The 14,633-nt window shown below is 39.0% G+C and overlaps 1 protein-coding gene across 2 annotated transcripts in view; it reads right to left on the bottom strand.

Annotated features, from left to right (window-relative positions):
• LOC115362452 (voltage-gated potassium channel subunit beta-2-like) overlaps positions 1-14,334 on the bottom strand; it is a 64,112-nt gene extending 49,778 nt beyond the window's left edge. For both annotated transcript variants that reach the window (XM_030056380.1, XM_030056381.1), the window contains exon 1: positions 13,886-14,334. In XM_030056380.1, the coding sequence (XP_029912240.1) occupies positions 13,886-14,334 (449 nt within the window). The remainder of the gene's footprint in view (positions 1-13,885) is intronic.
• Positions 14,335-14,633: the final 299 nt, after the last annotated feature.

Below are 14,633 nucleotides of genomic sequence, written 5' to 3'. Positions count from 1 at the left end.
TCATATTCAATGTAACTGCATCAGGGTTAAGTCTATAATACAAAGCCCCTAAAGGGACATATGGAAGGAGAAAAATACATATGGGAGAAAAAAGGAGGGTATAAACAAACAAACAAATAAACAAACTTTGAATGCTTGTGCATTCTCCTGAAAATCATTTAATGTGATTTTTTTTAGGGCTTGGGCAGAAACGACAAAGTACTTCTGGGTCACTGTATGTGTATCACTTAATGTAAACAGTGGAGGGGCTTGTAATGTTTTACTTTGAGCTTGGCTTAACATATGAAGACATTGGGCCTACCTTCCCCAAACACATTTGGTAGAATAAAAAAATAAAAAAAAAAACATTCTCAATAGAATGCAGAAGTGTCTCAGAAGAACCAAAAAGTTTTAAGAAAGGATGTATTACTATGTATTACATAGTAGCTATTTGCTGACATATTTTGTTATCATTGATACATTAATAAACTCCTGGCCCATTGTAGTGGTAAGTTAATATCTGGTGACAAAAATATTTTTGTCAAGATTAGCAGTTACAAACATACTGCAGATTGGGGGTGTAAGAGTGGATGGGTAAGCATCAGTCAACAGGAAAAGACATTGGGCAAATTTCCATAAAACTGCTTCGCTAGCTCCATATTAGTTGTACCTGGAATATTATTACACACAATATCTATCTATCTATCTATATAGATAGATAGATAGATAGATAGATAGATATACATATATATAGATATATATAGATATACACACATATATGTATATCTATATATATCTATATATATAGATATATCTAGATATATAGATATATCTATATCTATATATATACATATATCGATATATAGATATCTATATCTATATAGATATAGATATATATAGATATATATAGATATAGATATATATAGATAGATAGATAGATAGATAGATAGATAGATAGATAGATAGATATAGATATATACATATATTAGGGCGGGGCAATTAATCGAAAAATCATCGAAACCGACATTTAGGGCCCTTAACCGACATAATCCTGCCCATGTTGGTTATTCCAGTTACCACACCACAACACGTCACATCACAAAATGCTCCTGTTGTCTCAAGCTGTACACTGCAAACTTCCAGCAGTTTAAGCAGCACGGATTAAAAAGAGAGACGCCAAAAGAGCCTCACCGAATCGTTTAGCCCACAGGCAGCACACAGCTTGGCTGCTAAGAACAACAGAAGCTAACTGACGTCATGACGTCATACGTCCGTTGCTCCATGATTCTGGGTAGTGAATAAGAATAAAAATAATATAGATATGATAACAATATATCGCCTAGATACTGATGATTAATTATTGTACTACTACTACTACTAATAATAATAATAATAATAATTATTATTATTATTGTTAGGGAGCAAAATTCTGAGAAATTAATATAGCCTGCTTACTATGCAGGCACGCTATATTATTATTAGTGCATATATATACTACTCCTAATAATAATATAGCAATAATATTACTTGAAATAATATTTGTATAGAAGAGATGCAGCTTTTTGTAGTTTGAGAATTGCCGTTTTGTTTGCAAAAGATTCAAGTTATAATAATCAGTAATAATCATTCATTAATCGTAATCGAGGTAAAATGTTCAATTAATCGTGATTTTGATTTCTGCCATAATCGCCCAGCCCTAATATATATATATATATATTTTCAGTCACATATAAATTAGCCACTGCTGTTGGAAAAGCATAGCAAGATTGGCTATGCGAGAATAACTCTCGCTGTTGCCTAAGTGTGATGTATTGCTGTTGTGTATATATGTATTGTATTGCTGTTGTGTACATATGTACAGTGTTGTGAAAAGGAATTTCCCCTGGGGGACAATAAATCTAAATCTAAAAAAATCTAACTCAGTGTGTGGTGAGGAGGCACCATTTGGCTGGCAGATCAACTGACCTGAATTTGGCTTCTAGTGCCATGGGAAAATGCCATGGGGTAACTGTTGTGGGTTATGAATGATTAAGTTACTGTTTACAAACACTGTTACACTGTTAGCTCCAAATGGGAAGGACAACACCAACCCAAACCGTGACTGTAAGTTAATTTTAAAAAAAATAAAATAAAATAAAAAATACGTCAGGGATAGATTCAGCTCATGGTTTGATTACTGTGCTGCAATGGTACAATGAAGAGGAAAAAAACTGGCATGAAACTGAGAATGTAATTGTTTTTACAGCCAAATGTTTCTGCATTTGCAAGTGCAACTAAAAAAAAAGAGATGAAATAGAGATACAAAATAGTAACAATTTACTTGAAAATCCAGAATGTAACATAATGGCAAAAATGGTACAATCACTTTTACTATTAGCTGTTGACTAGTCTTTGACCCATTCCAACCTTTAAATGCCATCTTGGCACTTTGGCTGTGAGAGAAAATCCTGACTTTTCCAGTCATATTTGTTGGGCCGTGCATGTGCACTCAACTGATAATAGTGATATTTCTGACAGGAGCTGGTGAAAGTATTAAGCTACAGGCACACTGGTATCCTAATTTCCCTCATCTGTGGGCAACATGACTGACACCAGACTAGATTGATGAAACTTCACAAACTGACTGACTTGACAAGCAGCCAATACATGGTTGAGGAAAAGCTCATTCTACAGAACATATATTACCCATGGCAGTGGTCAAATGCAAAATTACTTTTTGCCTGCTGTGCACAGTAGAAGCGTCAAATGATGTACATCAAATAATTCACAGTGTCATCAAGTCTTCATACATAAATGGAACATAACATGAAAAATTGAACTTGATTAAATTTGATTTGTGCAGTGATGCCAGAAATAATTCTTAGGGCAAGTAATGTCATAGACTGACTATTCATGAAAATTAATACTGAGATGTGACACAAACACATCCCAAACATGACCATGGTCACTAGGGATGGGGATTGGCAGGGACTTCCTGATACGATGCATTTGGGTGCAGTCCAATATGTAGTGTGATTTAATCTTATATCATTGTGTGATTCTGGGTTTTAGCTGAATATTACTATTTACAATTAACACCAGTAAGTCAAATTTACTTTGAGATTTTAGTATTTATTGCAGGTCTAAAGACGCCAACCATCAAGCAAAACAAAAATCATTTGTGTGCAGAGTAATCTTAACCAAATATGAGCAATATGGGCTATATGTTGGTCATATTACAACCATACTGGACGTTTTTGTGGCACACTTTTATTACCTAAAGTATTGAAGCCATAGCTCCTGCAGACTTTTGATTTAAAATGCGAAGGTGAATCAGTGGCAGGATCTACCAACCTGTGCCCACGAAACTGTAAACCATACAGTTAAATTTGTGATCCATGTACTCAAATTCCTTCTTTCTTGAAAGACAACAGATTATGTGTGAAGCTTTCAGACTGTGACAGCATCCACTTAGCCAGTCCAGTTTATCTAGATTTAAGTGTATTTAAAGCTATGTTGTTAAAGTGGATGCTTCACAGCTTAATGTGGCTGTAGGCAAGTTTGGTGAATGGGTTCAAAATCTGAATGCCAACACCCCCCTCCTCCCTTCCTGCTGAACATTGGTCCCACCACCATTTTGCTCCAACACACACACGTGTCACAAATGTTTAAAACATTTGTGACATTGAAGAAGAGGGAATTTCCCACTGGCCTGATGGCCCTGATGGTGATGCAGGTTGCCTCAGACCATGTACAGCAGTGGTCAGATGTCCTAAGCGTAGACCTTCGTGCACCTGACCTGACTGACACCAAGTAAGTCTGCAACCCAAGACTGGTTGTTTTCATTTGGGATGAATGGAATTTTGCGACTGAGAAAACAGCCCAAGGAACAGCCAGAAATTCAGGATTTTTTCACAGTACATTTGATATAAAATGGGAATTTCACCACATATGATAAAACTGTTTTGAAAGATATTTCCCTGCAGCAGCTTTAAATCAGCTTTAAATGGGACTTACTTAGTGGATGCTATTACCATCTGAAAGCCCCACACATCGTTCTCTCTGCAGAAAAAGCAACTTGAGTGTATGGAAATCCAAGGGTACAGTTTACAATTCTGTACTTTGAGAGTACAGCTTACAAGTTAGTTGTTTTCTGTGCCATTTAGCACTGAATGGGAATTAAGGAGCCCAAAAGACATGGCAAAACTGACTTTAAAATATATTAAATCGTAGATTCATTGCCAACACTGTCACAATTAAGAGTAAAGGGGTGAAAAATGAACAAAGAAAGTGGAAAAATGGTGGTATCACCCTTTAAATCTAATCTAGTTTTTGATAAGCTGAATACTTAGTGACAGCATGGGGTGGCATGGCTACAAAGGCAGAGCATTCATCAGGTTCAATCCCTGGCTCCTTTGGCAGTGTGTTGAAGTGTCTTTGAGCAAGACACAGAAACCCCAACTGCTCCTGATGGGCATCTTGGCACCTTGCATGGTACCCTTTGCTATCAGTGTGTGAATGTGAATGGGTGAATGTGAGGCACTGTATAGCACTTTGAGTTGACTGGTAAAGCGCTATAGAAATGCAGTCCATTTACCATTTCACCATCTGTGACTGTAGCTGTGGCTGCACTGACAAGTCTCAGTACATAAATGAGGCCTGTTTTCTGCCTATAATTTGCAGATCGGATATGACTGATAATGACACCTAACAGCAGCCTGTTCTGAACATTACACCTGCTGTTGGCCAGCGATGCACCACTGTAATGTTTTCATGCTGTGCCAGATACACAGATCTTTAACCAACTGTCATGAAGCTTTCTAATTTTTCCAAATTTCCCTGCCAACACAAACAATGCCAACCAAACAGCAGCCTACTTTGTGGAACTTTAACTACAGGCTACTAAATAATGTGTGTAATTAATACCCATTGTATTTTGAAATTGCTAAAGTACAATGCAGAAATGGAACTAGTTTGGGGAACTGTAAAAAAAATAAAATAAAAAATTGGACATGGCATGTATTAAGCTGATATATTGCTATTTGATATTTAAATATTAATATTATTTAGTTACTATAACCATTTATGGATGCATATATTCATATTTAATATATAATTCAACCTGACATTGTACATGTGTTGCTGTGTGTTTACAAAAGGATGCCATGTTCTTCTACATCTTAAAAAATATACAGTGTGCTGTATATTCAGTTTTTTCTCCAGGCCTATTCCTGTGTCCTCTTTGGTCTTTACCAGTCAAGCTAACCAGTGGGAAACTATATGTAACCTATAAATGTCATGATGCTTGTGTAAATACCACTGGTTTGCACCCAGTCCTGCTGTCCTTGTTTACATAGCCTGAATGGACATCATATATCATCTTTACCTAGATGGGGTCAAAGAAGCCATGTTTATAATAGGGATCTGTGCTGTATCAGTCTGAGAGATGTGTTAGTAGGTACGACAGCATAAGATTTTAGCAGAAATTAAGCAGAGCTTAAACAGAGAACCTGATGAGAATTTCAATTATTGTAGAGCCAAATAAAATTTTACAATCTTCTTATAAAACAACTTACAAGTTTTGACAAATATCCAAATGTATTTTTTTTTTTTTTTTTTTTTTTTTTGCTGAGGCAGTGCAGGTCATGCAGGGAGAGGGAAGCGGAGGGGATTGGACAGTCACTAGGGGTGACACTGGGGTAAATGTTAAATGCTTCGCTAAGATGTCAGGGCCACGGGCTAAAAGTCACAATGTTTGGGCACACACAGTGGCGCTCGCCCATTCTAACATGTGCATGTCAAAACTCTCTTGCGCAAGGGCACACAGAAACACACAGGGATGTGGGCGGGGTGTGCGACAAGTCTCACAGATTCAGGGCCAGAAATAGCCTTTCCCCCAAAGGGGCCCAGGAAAAGCAGGGAGAAAACAATGCCAGCCATGCCTGTCCTCTACGCTGGGCTGACTGGAAAGAAGAGCTCCATTTAGCTTAGCATAACCCCAAGGATCACTGGCAATGGGAATTCATACCATACAAACACACATACACAAACACACACACACACACAAACACGGAGTGCTTCCTCTGATTAGCCCGCAGCACTATTACTTCCATAGTGTTATCAGAGCAGACTTGCTTACAGTCTGCGCTGCTCTAAGTCCTATATGGTGTTTGTAAGGCAGAGCCCGAGGGCCCATTGGTGGCACTGAAGTGAAATGCTCCTCACAGCAGGACAGGCGGCTCCAAAGCTCATGAAAAGCCTGATTATATTCTAAAAGAGTTATATGATTAGCTTCACTGTGTTTGTATTAGGATTTGACTCATATGGGTTCTCTAAAGGCAAAGCCAAAACCAACATTTCTGGATTAAAGCTGCTGACAGTTTATTTTTTTCTGCTGATATTCAGTATTTTATCTGACCATTTTCTGGCCAAAAAATTCTGAGTATTCAGTGTTTCCCCGAGAATGTTATTTCATCAGTGTTAAAAAAAAATCTCTGAAGCAAAATTTACCCATCTTGGGGCATTAAAAGTCTTGACTGAAAGTCCTACTAATGACTAATGACAGTCTTTACAAGACTTTATGAAGCAGTGTGACAAACCACACCTCTGAAATAAATCACTGCCTTTAAAGAGCAAATTTATTAAAAATAAATAAATAAATAAATAAATAAATAAATAAATAATTAAAAAAAAAAATAATAAAAATAAGGAAACTAAACTTACCAACGAAACAGACAGAAACACTAAACAGACCCATGTCTGTCTAATCCTAGTTCAGAAAACTCATCAAGTTCACTTGGTGATTTATCTGTCCAAACATTAAAAAAAAAAAAAAAAAAATTAAATCAAATTCACTTTCAGCCAACATCAGCGTTACTTGCAGTCAGATTATCAAAGAGCATAAAAATTACAAACGACAGAGACCTTTGTTTAATCAACTGTAGGGCATCACACTCTATATACTTTTACTCTCTACAGTGATGCTTTAAGTAAATAAAAATGGCCTTGAGCATTTCCTGGCTATTTTACTGTAGGTGGGAGGATTTTATATATCAGTGTGTGTGTGTGTGTGTGTGTGTGTGTATGTGTGTGTGTGTTTTAAGATTTGGTTATGTAAGCGTATGTAAGAGATTCTTCCCCAATTCATTCCAGAATATTCCCCCAGAGGCCAATCCACCATTAAATATGAAAGAAAGGAACCAAAGGAGAAAGGGAGTGGAGCGAGGGCCACTTAATTAAGGAGCAAGTAGAGCATAAAAGAGGAGGACCCTGCAGCAATGATGGAGACAAAGAAGCAAACCCAGGAAAAAGAATGGATTGGTGACGTGAATGTGCAGATCTACTGTACTCCTCATGAAATTAAATGACCTCAAAGTCACATTTACAGAAGAAAAGTGTTTGAACAAACACTAAATCTAAGTTTAATGTGAGGCTATACTTAACACATTTAAACAAAACCCTAATATGAATCTCCATCCCCTGGCCAGACAATGAGAATATGTAAAACATATAGCAACATAAATTTTAATCATGCAACATATTGACTGAATGACACAGAATATTGTTGGCAACAGAGTACAGTTCAGATCAGCAAACAAGACTTTTGAAATTATTCCAGCTAGTGTCTGTTGTCATTGCAAACACAGGGAAAGCATCTAAAGACGTTTGTTGCATTTTTTTTGTTGAATGCTCTAGTCAAAGAAACGTTTTCCATGAATATACTGCCATCTGCTGGACTACAGGATAACTGTAACAGCACAGACAAAGAGAAAAATGAACAAGTGTCCCCACCAGAAATTAAAATACCATCAACAGAAAGTACAAGAAATAAAAAAAAAGACATCAGTGTTGGACACTCTGATTGACAAGGGATCTCTGGGAAGTACAAGCACAGAAACATAACAACAATGAGCACTTCGCACTAAAAACAAAATGAAAGAAGTTACAGAGAAGACCACCAGGAAACACTGATGGGGACATAAAAATAATTTAAAAAACAAGGCTACTCCCATGGCCTAAGGTCCTGGGAAACAGGGGTCCAAAAATCAACCACCCCTCAACTAAGGAAGAGAAAAACTCTGAATTTAAAGTCCTAGATTGTCATTCACACGTTCGGACACTTGTCAGGATAATAGTCTTGATCTGAGGATTGACACTGCCAGTCCTTTAGATGCAGGGCTTGAAGGGTTTGAAGGATCCAAACCAAGAAGAATGTCAAAATGGGGATACACAAAGCTTTTCTCTCATTTTTTATGCACAGAGTGTATGTGCATTTTAAGACATTGTGCTCATTTCATGAATCTTCATAATAACAAGCTGGTTAAGTCATTTTCTTTGGTGTTTATTGGTTGCTGTAACTGACTATTGAGAGTCATGAACAGTATACAGTATAACAAGGTTTATGATTCCTGGTGGATGTGTGTTGCCTGGGGAAACATAGATAATGCAACCTTTGTTGTTGACTGAACTGTTTTTATTGAGGACTGGTCTCTTGTTTAAATGACAACTGGACATTAGAAGAGGACACTCTTTTCCACAACACTGCCAACAACAGATTGCATGCATGAGCTCACACCCCATGAAACGGTGCTCTTAATTCCTTTGTTTACGCATTTCCTGTTGAAACAGAATGCTGGAGCTGGATATAATACAAGGAGGGATCATCCACAAGTTTAAACCAACAGGACATCAGTTGGGGAAAAAAAACAACTGTATTTGAACAGATAGGTGGAGGAGCAAGATCGCCAGTTTTATTGGTTGAAATTTTTAATCACGCCTACTACAGCAGCATGAGGTCACCATTAAAGATAGTCCCTGTGTAATACTAAAAACACACTACATATTAATACTAAACGGCACCTACAGTATTCTCATCTTCAAAGTAAGGACGGGCATTTCAGGGAAAAATAATATTTAATCTTCATGGGGAATTATTAGACTATTTTTGGATTCCCCAACTAAGGATATTGACACTATTGAGTATACTGCAATCTGATACTTTAACAGTACAAAACACATTATATACTCAAAACTTGTTTAAAATTAGTATGTAATATGTTTAGAGGAAGTAGAAGTCATGTGACTTTATTTCATGAGGACCTCAAGGGTTGATTCTCACCAATACCTGTCATCTGTTGCTGCTTGTAGTATGTATTTAAGATGTACCAGACATTTTCCAAGTGCTGCACAATTACACAAAGCTCAGAGTGCACAATAAACAGATAATCTTACAGGTAACTCTGTTGTGTGAATCAATAGAGTCAGATGAGGCTTTGTTTTAAGCACTGTTAGGACTTGTGTCCATATTGCTTCTTTTTCCAGTTGTTCCCAATGAGGGGACAGTGTATGCAGCAGCATGCAACCGTCTAAAAAGTGCTGCAGCCAGCATCTTTTCTCAGAGTGCTTTGACCGTTATTTAGGGCGGCTCCGAGCACCTCTACTTTAAAATATCTGAACTTTTCAGAAAGATGCTGGTGTCATCACTGTCGCTCCTTTTCAGACAACTAATCACATCATCACCCTGGGAGTGACTCCTCACCGAGGTGACAGTGTTAACTTTATAACAACCAAGAAAATGGAGGGGAAACTTTTTCTGGCTGTGTCTGCTCATCCTGACCAGCATGATATTTCAGACAGACACTATCATAACAAAGATTGAAAAGCCCATTTGTTGGAGCAGACTGGGAAATGGGCTTAGAGTGGTGATGCTGATATCTCAATATTGTTGTGCATAAATACAAAACCTGTGACACACAGTGTTTTTTTTTCTCTCACCGCATAGAGAGCACTTCATCCCAGTGCTTCCCAGAGCCCTGTCAACACATTCCTGCCACAAAAAAAATTAGGTGGACTAAACCCCTAACACGGTACAGCAATTTAATTAATGTCTTTTGAATAATCAACTGCCTTTAATCAGGCATCTTCCTACCAAACATGTAGCAACAACAACAAAACAAGCAGCTTACTCCTGTAGTTCAGTTTGTTTGGCCAGGTCAGCAAAAGGACATTAAATGTGAGGAGCCACTGAATAACCCCACCAAGACAGAGACATGGGTTAGACTGAAAATGTAACCTGAACAATTTACAAAAAAAAAAAAAAAAAAAAAGTTAGAAAAAAGTTAGCATATATAAAATATCAGTAGCCTAACTGTGCTGTGTATTGATAAACACATGTAGCTGTCCATGGTACTGAAGCAGTAGATCTGTAATTGCACCTTTTTCTTTCAGTCCTGCCCTGTCAGATTTGTCCTGGATCTGTAATATTCACTAAACAATAAACTATAAATAGTCAATTCTACACTACATTGTAGTCTATATACTCTATAGAGTAATATCCCCTTCATGATGAAATTGACAAGTAGCAATGTGTAGTCACAGAAGAGTGACAGGATCATGGAGACACACTGCTGCCTGTAGTATTCCTATGATATTCTGTTAATATGTCTACAATCATTCAGTAGGGTCTGTACTGCTGAACATACAGCCCAGACACAGCCACCTCCACCACAAAATATCCAAGGTGAGACTTTACAACAGATGTTTACGTTTACTATAGATATTTTGTGTGACCTGGGAGTGCAGCACAGTCACATTCTGTGACTGAATGCTTTGGGCTCAGCTGCTGCGGTTACATAATTTGAGGTAAGGTTTATACTGACAAACCTATAGTGTGTTCTGAAAAATATCCTTTTTTGGCATTTCTGCTCCACCTGAAAGTGACAATAAAGGCAGAGAGAGGGGGCGACATGCAGCAAAGGCTCTGGGCTGGAATCGAACCCAGGTCGCTGCAGTAGGGGCTTAAAGGGCCTACTCACATTAGGCCCAGTTGATCTGTATCGTGCTAAAGCAAAAATGCCCCCACTCACCCCCAGCCCCACCCCTTCCCCTGCTGGCCTGCACTCATTGTGGGTCTTTCAAGGAATTTAGATGGTACAAATTTCCAAGGGGTCATGTAAAAATGGCCCTGCTTGTAGTGTATTGTGAGAAACAGTAGAAGAAAATTGGATAAAACAGAATTGTAGAATCACAAATGTCACAGCTATGGTTAAGGTGTCTTGCAACAATGTCCCTTGGGAGCTGTACATGAGCGTGTGTGTTGGTTGGTGGTATGGGTGAATTAGACCATCCCCGCTGTTAAAAAAAAAAAAAAAAAAAAAAAAAGACAAATCACATACTGCCTCTCAGTATATGTGCTAAGGAGCATACTTGAAATTACCCTTGAAACTACACACACAACGTGCCTAGCCAAAGTTTCTGGGATCTGGCTTGTTTTGCATAATGACTTTGACAAACTGTTAGTCCTTGATGTTAATTACATATCAACAAGAAGCTGATGACAGCACTAGCAACGCTCTTAGAGTTCAAATTACCCCCACATGCATTTAGAAGAGAAAGTAATTATATCCCAAAGCAGGACAAAACATAACAGAACAGCCAGCGAACTATTTACAGGCAGGTCAAATCATCTTCACAACACCACATCAGTAATTCAATAGCGCCATGGTCTTTCCTCTGTGAAGGACTGCCTGCACTCGGGCTGAGGCAGCGCTGGAGCTGATATTCTACACCACTATGAGGTCTGAATAGCAACTGTCTAACTGCTGGTGTGCTAAATATTACCAGCACACACTTTTTTAATGATCTTAAAGATCATCTTCCAGAAAGCATTCTTCTAATAAAAGCTTAATGTGACTGCTTTCTGCTAGTTATAACACAATGTGCGTTTTCAAGAGAATTCTGTGATACAGCTCATCAACTGGGAACAAGATTAGTGACTTATATTGAGACTGTGTGTTTCATTATGTCAGAGAAATACTATATGTTATATACTGAAGCTTAAACTTGCGACTTTTTAACCATTTTATTTTCTAATGTAAATTCCAGAATGACATAGTGGTACAGTTGGATTGTTTTTCTGCCTCATTTAGCAAAGTGTCAGAGGGTTAATAATCAGAACAGTTTTAAAACCTGGCCAGCAACTCGTTGCATGGCCGACTCTAATAAGCACTTGCTATTCTCTGACCCAGCCACTGAAAAACAACTGTGTCTGCTTGTGTGTATGTATGTGTGTACTTGTGTGTGTGTGTGTGTGTGTGTGTGTTTGCAAACTGTCAGACTATCCAGGGGTTCGAATACTATGGTGGGGCAAATTTCCTATCTGCTATAAAGTATTCTATCAATAACTAAAGATCTTACTTGACTGGCCCATAAGCGCTGTGGAAAGTAAGCCAACATTCAGCCTCATAATGACACCTTTGACTCTGTACAGAACTCAGCATGTAAAGAATGTAATAATGAAAAAATGTGATAATGTGTATGTATGTGTAATCTATGCATTTTCTGTGTATTTCATGCATGAGGCATTGTTGTGTCCAAAACAAGTTTTCCTCAAGACAATAAATTCTATCTAATCTAATCTAATATCTAGGTTAAAGTTGTACACTTCAAATTTACTGCAGATGAGGACAATTCAGACTCAGCTGACAAAAAACATGGAATAAGTGCATAATTTGATGGTTGAATCTACTCTAAAGCAAGTTATTGACATTTCAGGCCACTGAGGCTTTTGTGAGATCTAAAATAACATTAGTACACACAGGTGTTATACAGGGGACGATAAGTGGGCGAGCATACTCAGTCTTGACACAAACTGGTATTTGTCTAATTTTAAAAGAGGTGAGGTCACAGTTTTAAACTTTTTTTCCTTTTAAATAATCAGTACAAACTTGAGTCTACATAGATGCCATTGTTGGACCGATTCACTGATAAGATTATGTGCTTCTTCTACATTTGTCAGCTGAGTCTCTAAAAGGGCCTCGCTTCACTTGTCCCTTGGCAATTCCACATAGTGCATCTTTAAGATACGCACAACAGTGAGGGGCACTTCAGTTTTCAACATGATTTTACAAATGCACTTGTGTTTTTTAAGTGCTCGGGGGTGCATATGCATGATTGGAGTGATTTACTTTAAAAACAGCACCTGTTAACATCAAAGTGCTATGGTGGCACAGTTTTGTTGTAACTGAGATAATGAATATTTAATTTAGTACCTTCACTTAGCCACTATGATCAGAAAATCACCAAACATCTTCCAGGTTTGTGAATGTCTAAAGCTGCAGCAAGGATGCAGTGCATGACGTCTTCTACTCTTCCTGTTGTGAAAATGCTCCATTTCCTTCACATAGGGCTTCAAGGCTGCCTGAACAAAGCATACTGTAATCACCTCAGCACTGCACTGTACAAAAAGCATTACACATGAACGAAGTCACGAATGAGCAAGAAAATAAGCATTCACACAACTCTTGCTACTTTTCTGCCTGTGCCTTTTCTGTGCCTTCCTGTGGTCATATTGGTGGTCTCATGACGCTGCGTTTCAGTTAGCCAGTATACACACACACACACACAATGTCACTTTTCAATTTTACAGTGACTCATCCAGAAGTACTGATGCTTTTGGTAAATTGTGATCACTTGCCTGCCTTGTGAAAAAGCTAATCTGCATACTTCTACTCTTAAAACTCTTAAAAAGCTCACTCTGGCCACCCTTTACAACACTGCTGTGGAAAAGTGACAACTGAATTTTATCCCTGAAGTTTATTTGATTAGCTCACACTCAGCACACTGTGGCTCAGGCCTTCACTCAACCTCTTTATTGACCAACTTGCTGTTAAAGGAAAAATGCCAAGAAAATCCATCATAGGAATGACAACCAAGAAGTTGTCCAGTCATCTCAAGCCTGTTATCTTTTACATGAAACTCTTTTCCTTGGGTTCTTGCAGTGTTTTTGTTACTCCACTTTGTTACTACACTTGTCATAAGGCGCATGGCCTTTTATCAGCTTCTTCCACCTCTTAGCCCAGGTCCAAAACCATGGCTTGTAAAAAAAATAAAAAAAATAAAAAAAATAGAGAAACTGTCCTCATCTTACCTGTACCTCATGCCAGTCGTATAAGACACACATTCCCTGAGTGACACATGGTTCATCTTGAGGAAGTCCTCAAGGTTTTTGAGCTGAGCGGCAGCGCGAACCTCCCGCAGGCGTTGGAACTCAGCCAGCTGGTTGCTGCGCTGCTGCCTCTCCTCCTGCTCCAGCGCCTGCTCCGACAGGAAGCAACTTAGGCCACTGCGCACGCTCTCGCTCATGGATGACAGGGACAGCATCTTGCCTCCAGAGCCGCCGCCACCGCTGCTGATACTGCTGCTCCGCCGTATCCCGCTGCCATCTCGACTCCCAGGCGGCACCCCTCCACCGCCACCCCCGGGCTTGGGCATCTGGAGGTTGTCGACAGGGGGAACACTCATTTGCCGGCTCAGGCGGCGACTGCCCATGTGGCCGCCCCGCACCTCGGTCAGACTACTCCTATGTGTGGCAAACATGCCTCAGGTGCTCGTGTCAAACCCGGTCAGAGCCACGGTCAAGCTGGTGCCACCAAGTGTGGTGGAGGTGGTAGAGTGTGAAACACACACACGGATAGACCAGTTGACAAACAGACCGAGCACAATCTGGTGTCGCACCACTGCTGTTGAAGCCAAAGGGGAGTGGGATAGAGCCATGGCTTTAAATAGCACCTGTTCCACTGCTGATCAGAGTGGGAGGGTAGTTGGGAGGCCAACAGGACAATCCTACCGCCCCTCCCTTCCCATCATCCCCAGCCCCATGCATCATGGCCTGTAAT

This window comes from Myripristis murdjan, chromosome 7, assembly GCF_902150065.1.
Source record: "Myripristis murdjan chromosome 7, fMyrMur1.1, whole genome shotgun sequence".
NCBI classification, from domain to species: domain Eukaryota; kingdom Metazoa; phylum Chordata; class Actinopteri; order Holocentriformes; family Holocentridae; genus Myripristis; species Myripristis murdjan.
The sequence above is the reverse complement of the archived record's forward strand: the minus strand, read 5'-3'. Positions and strand labels throughout refer to the sequence as shown.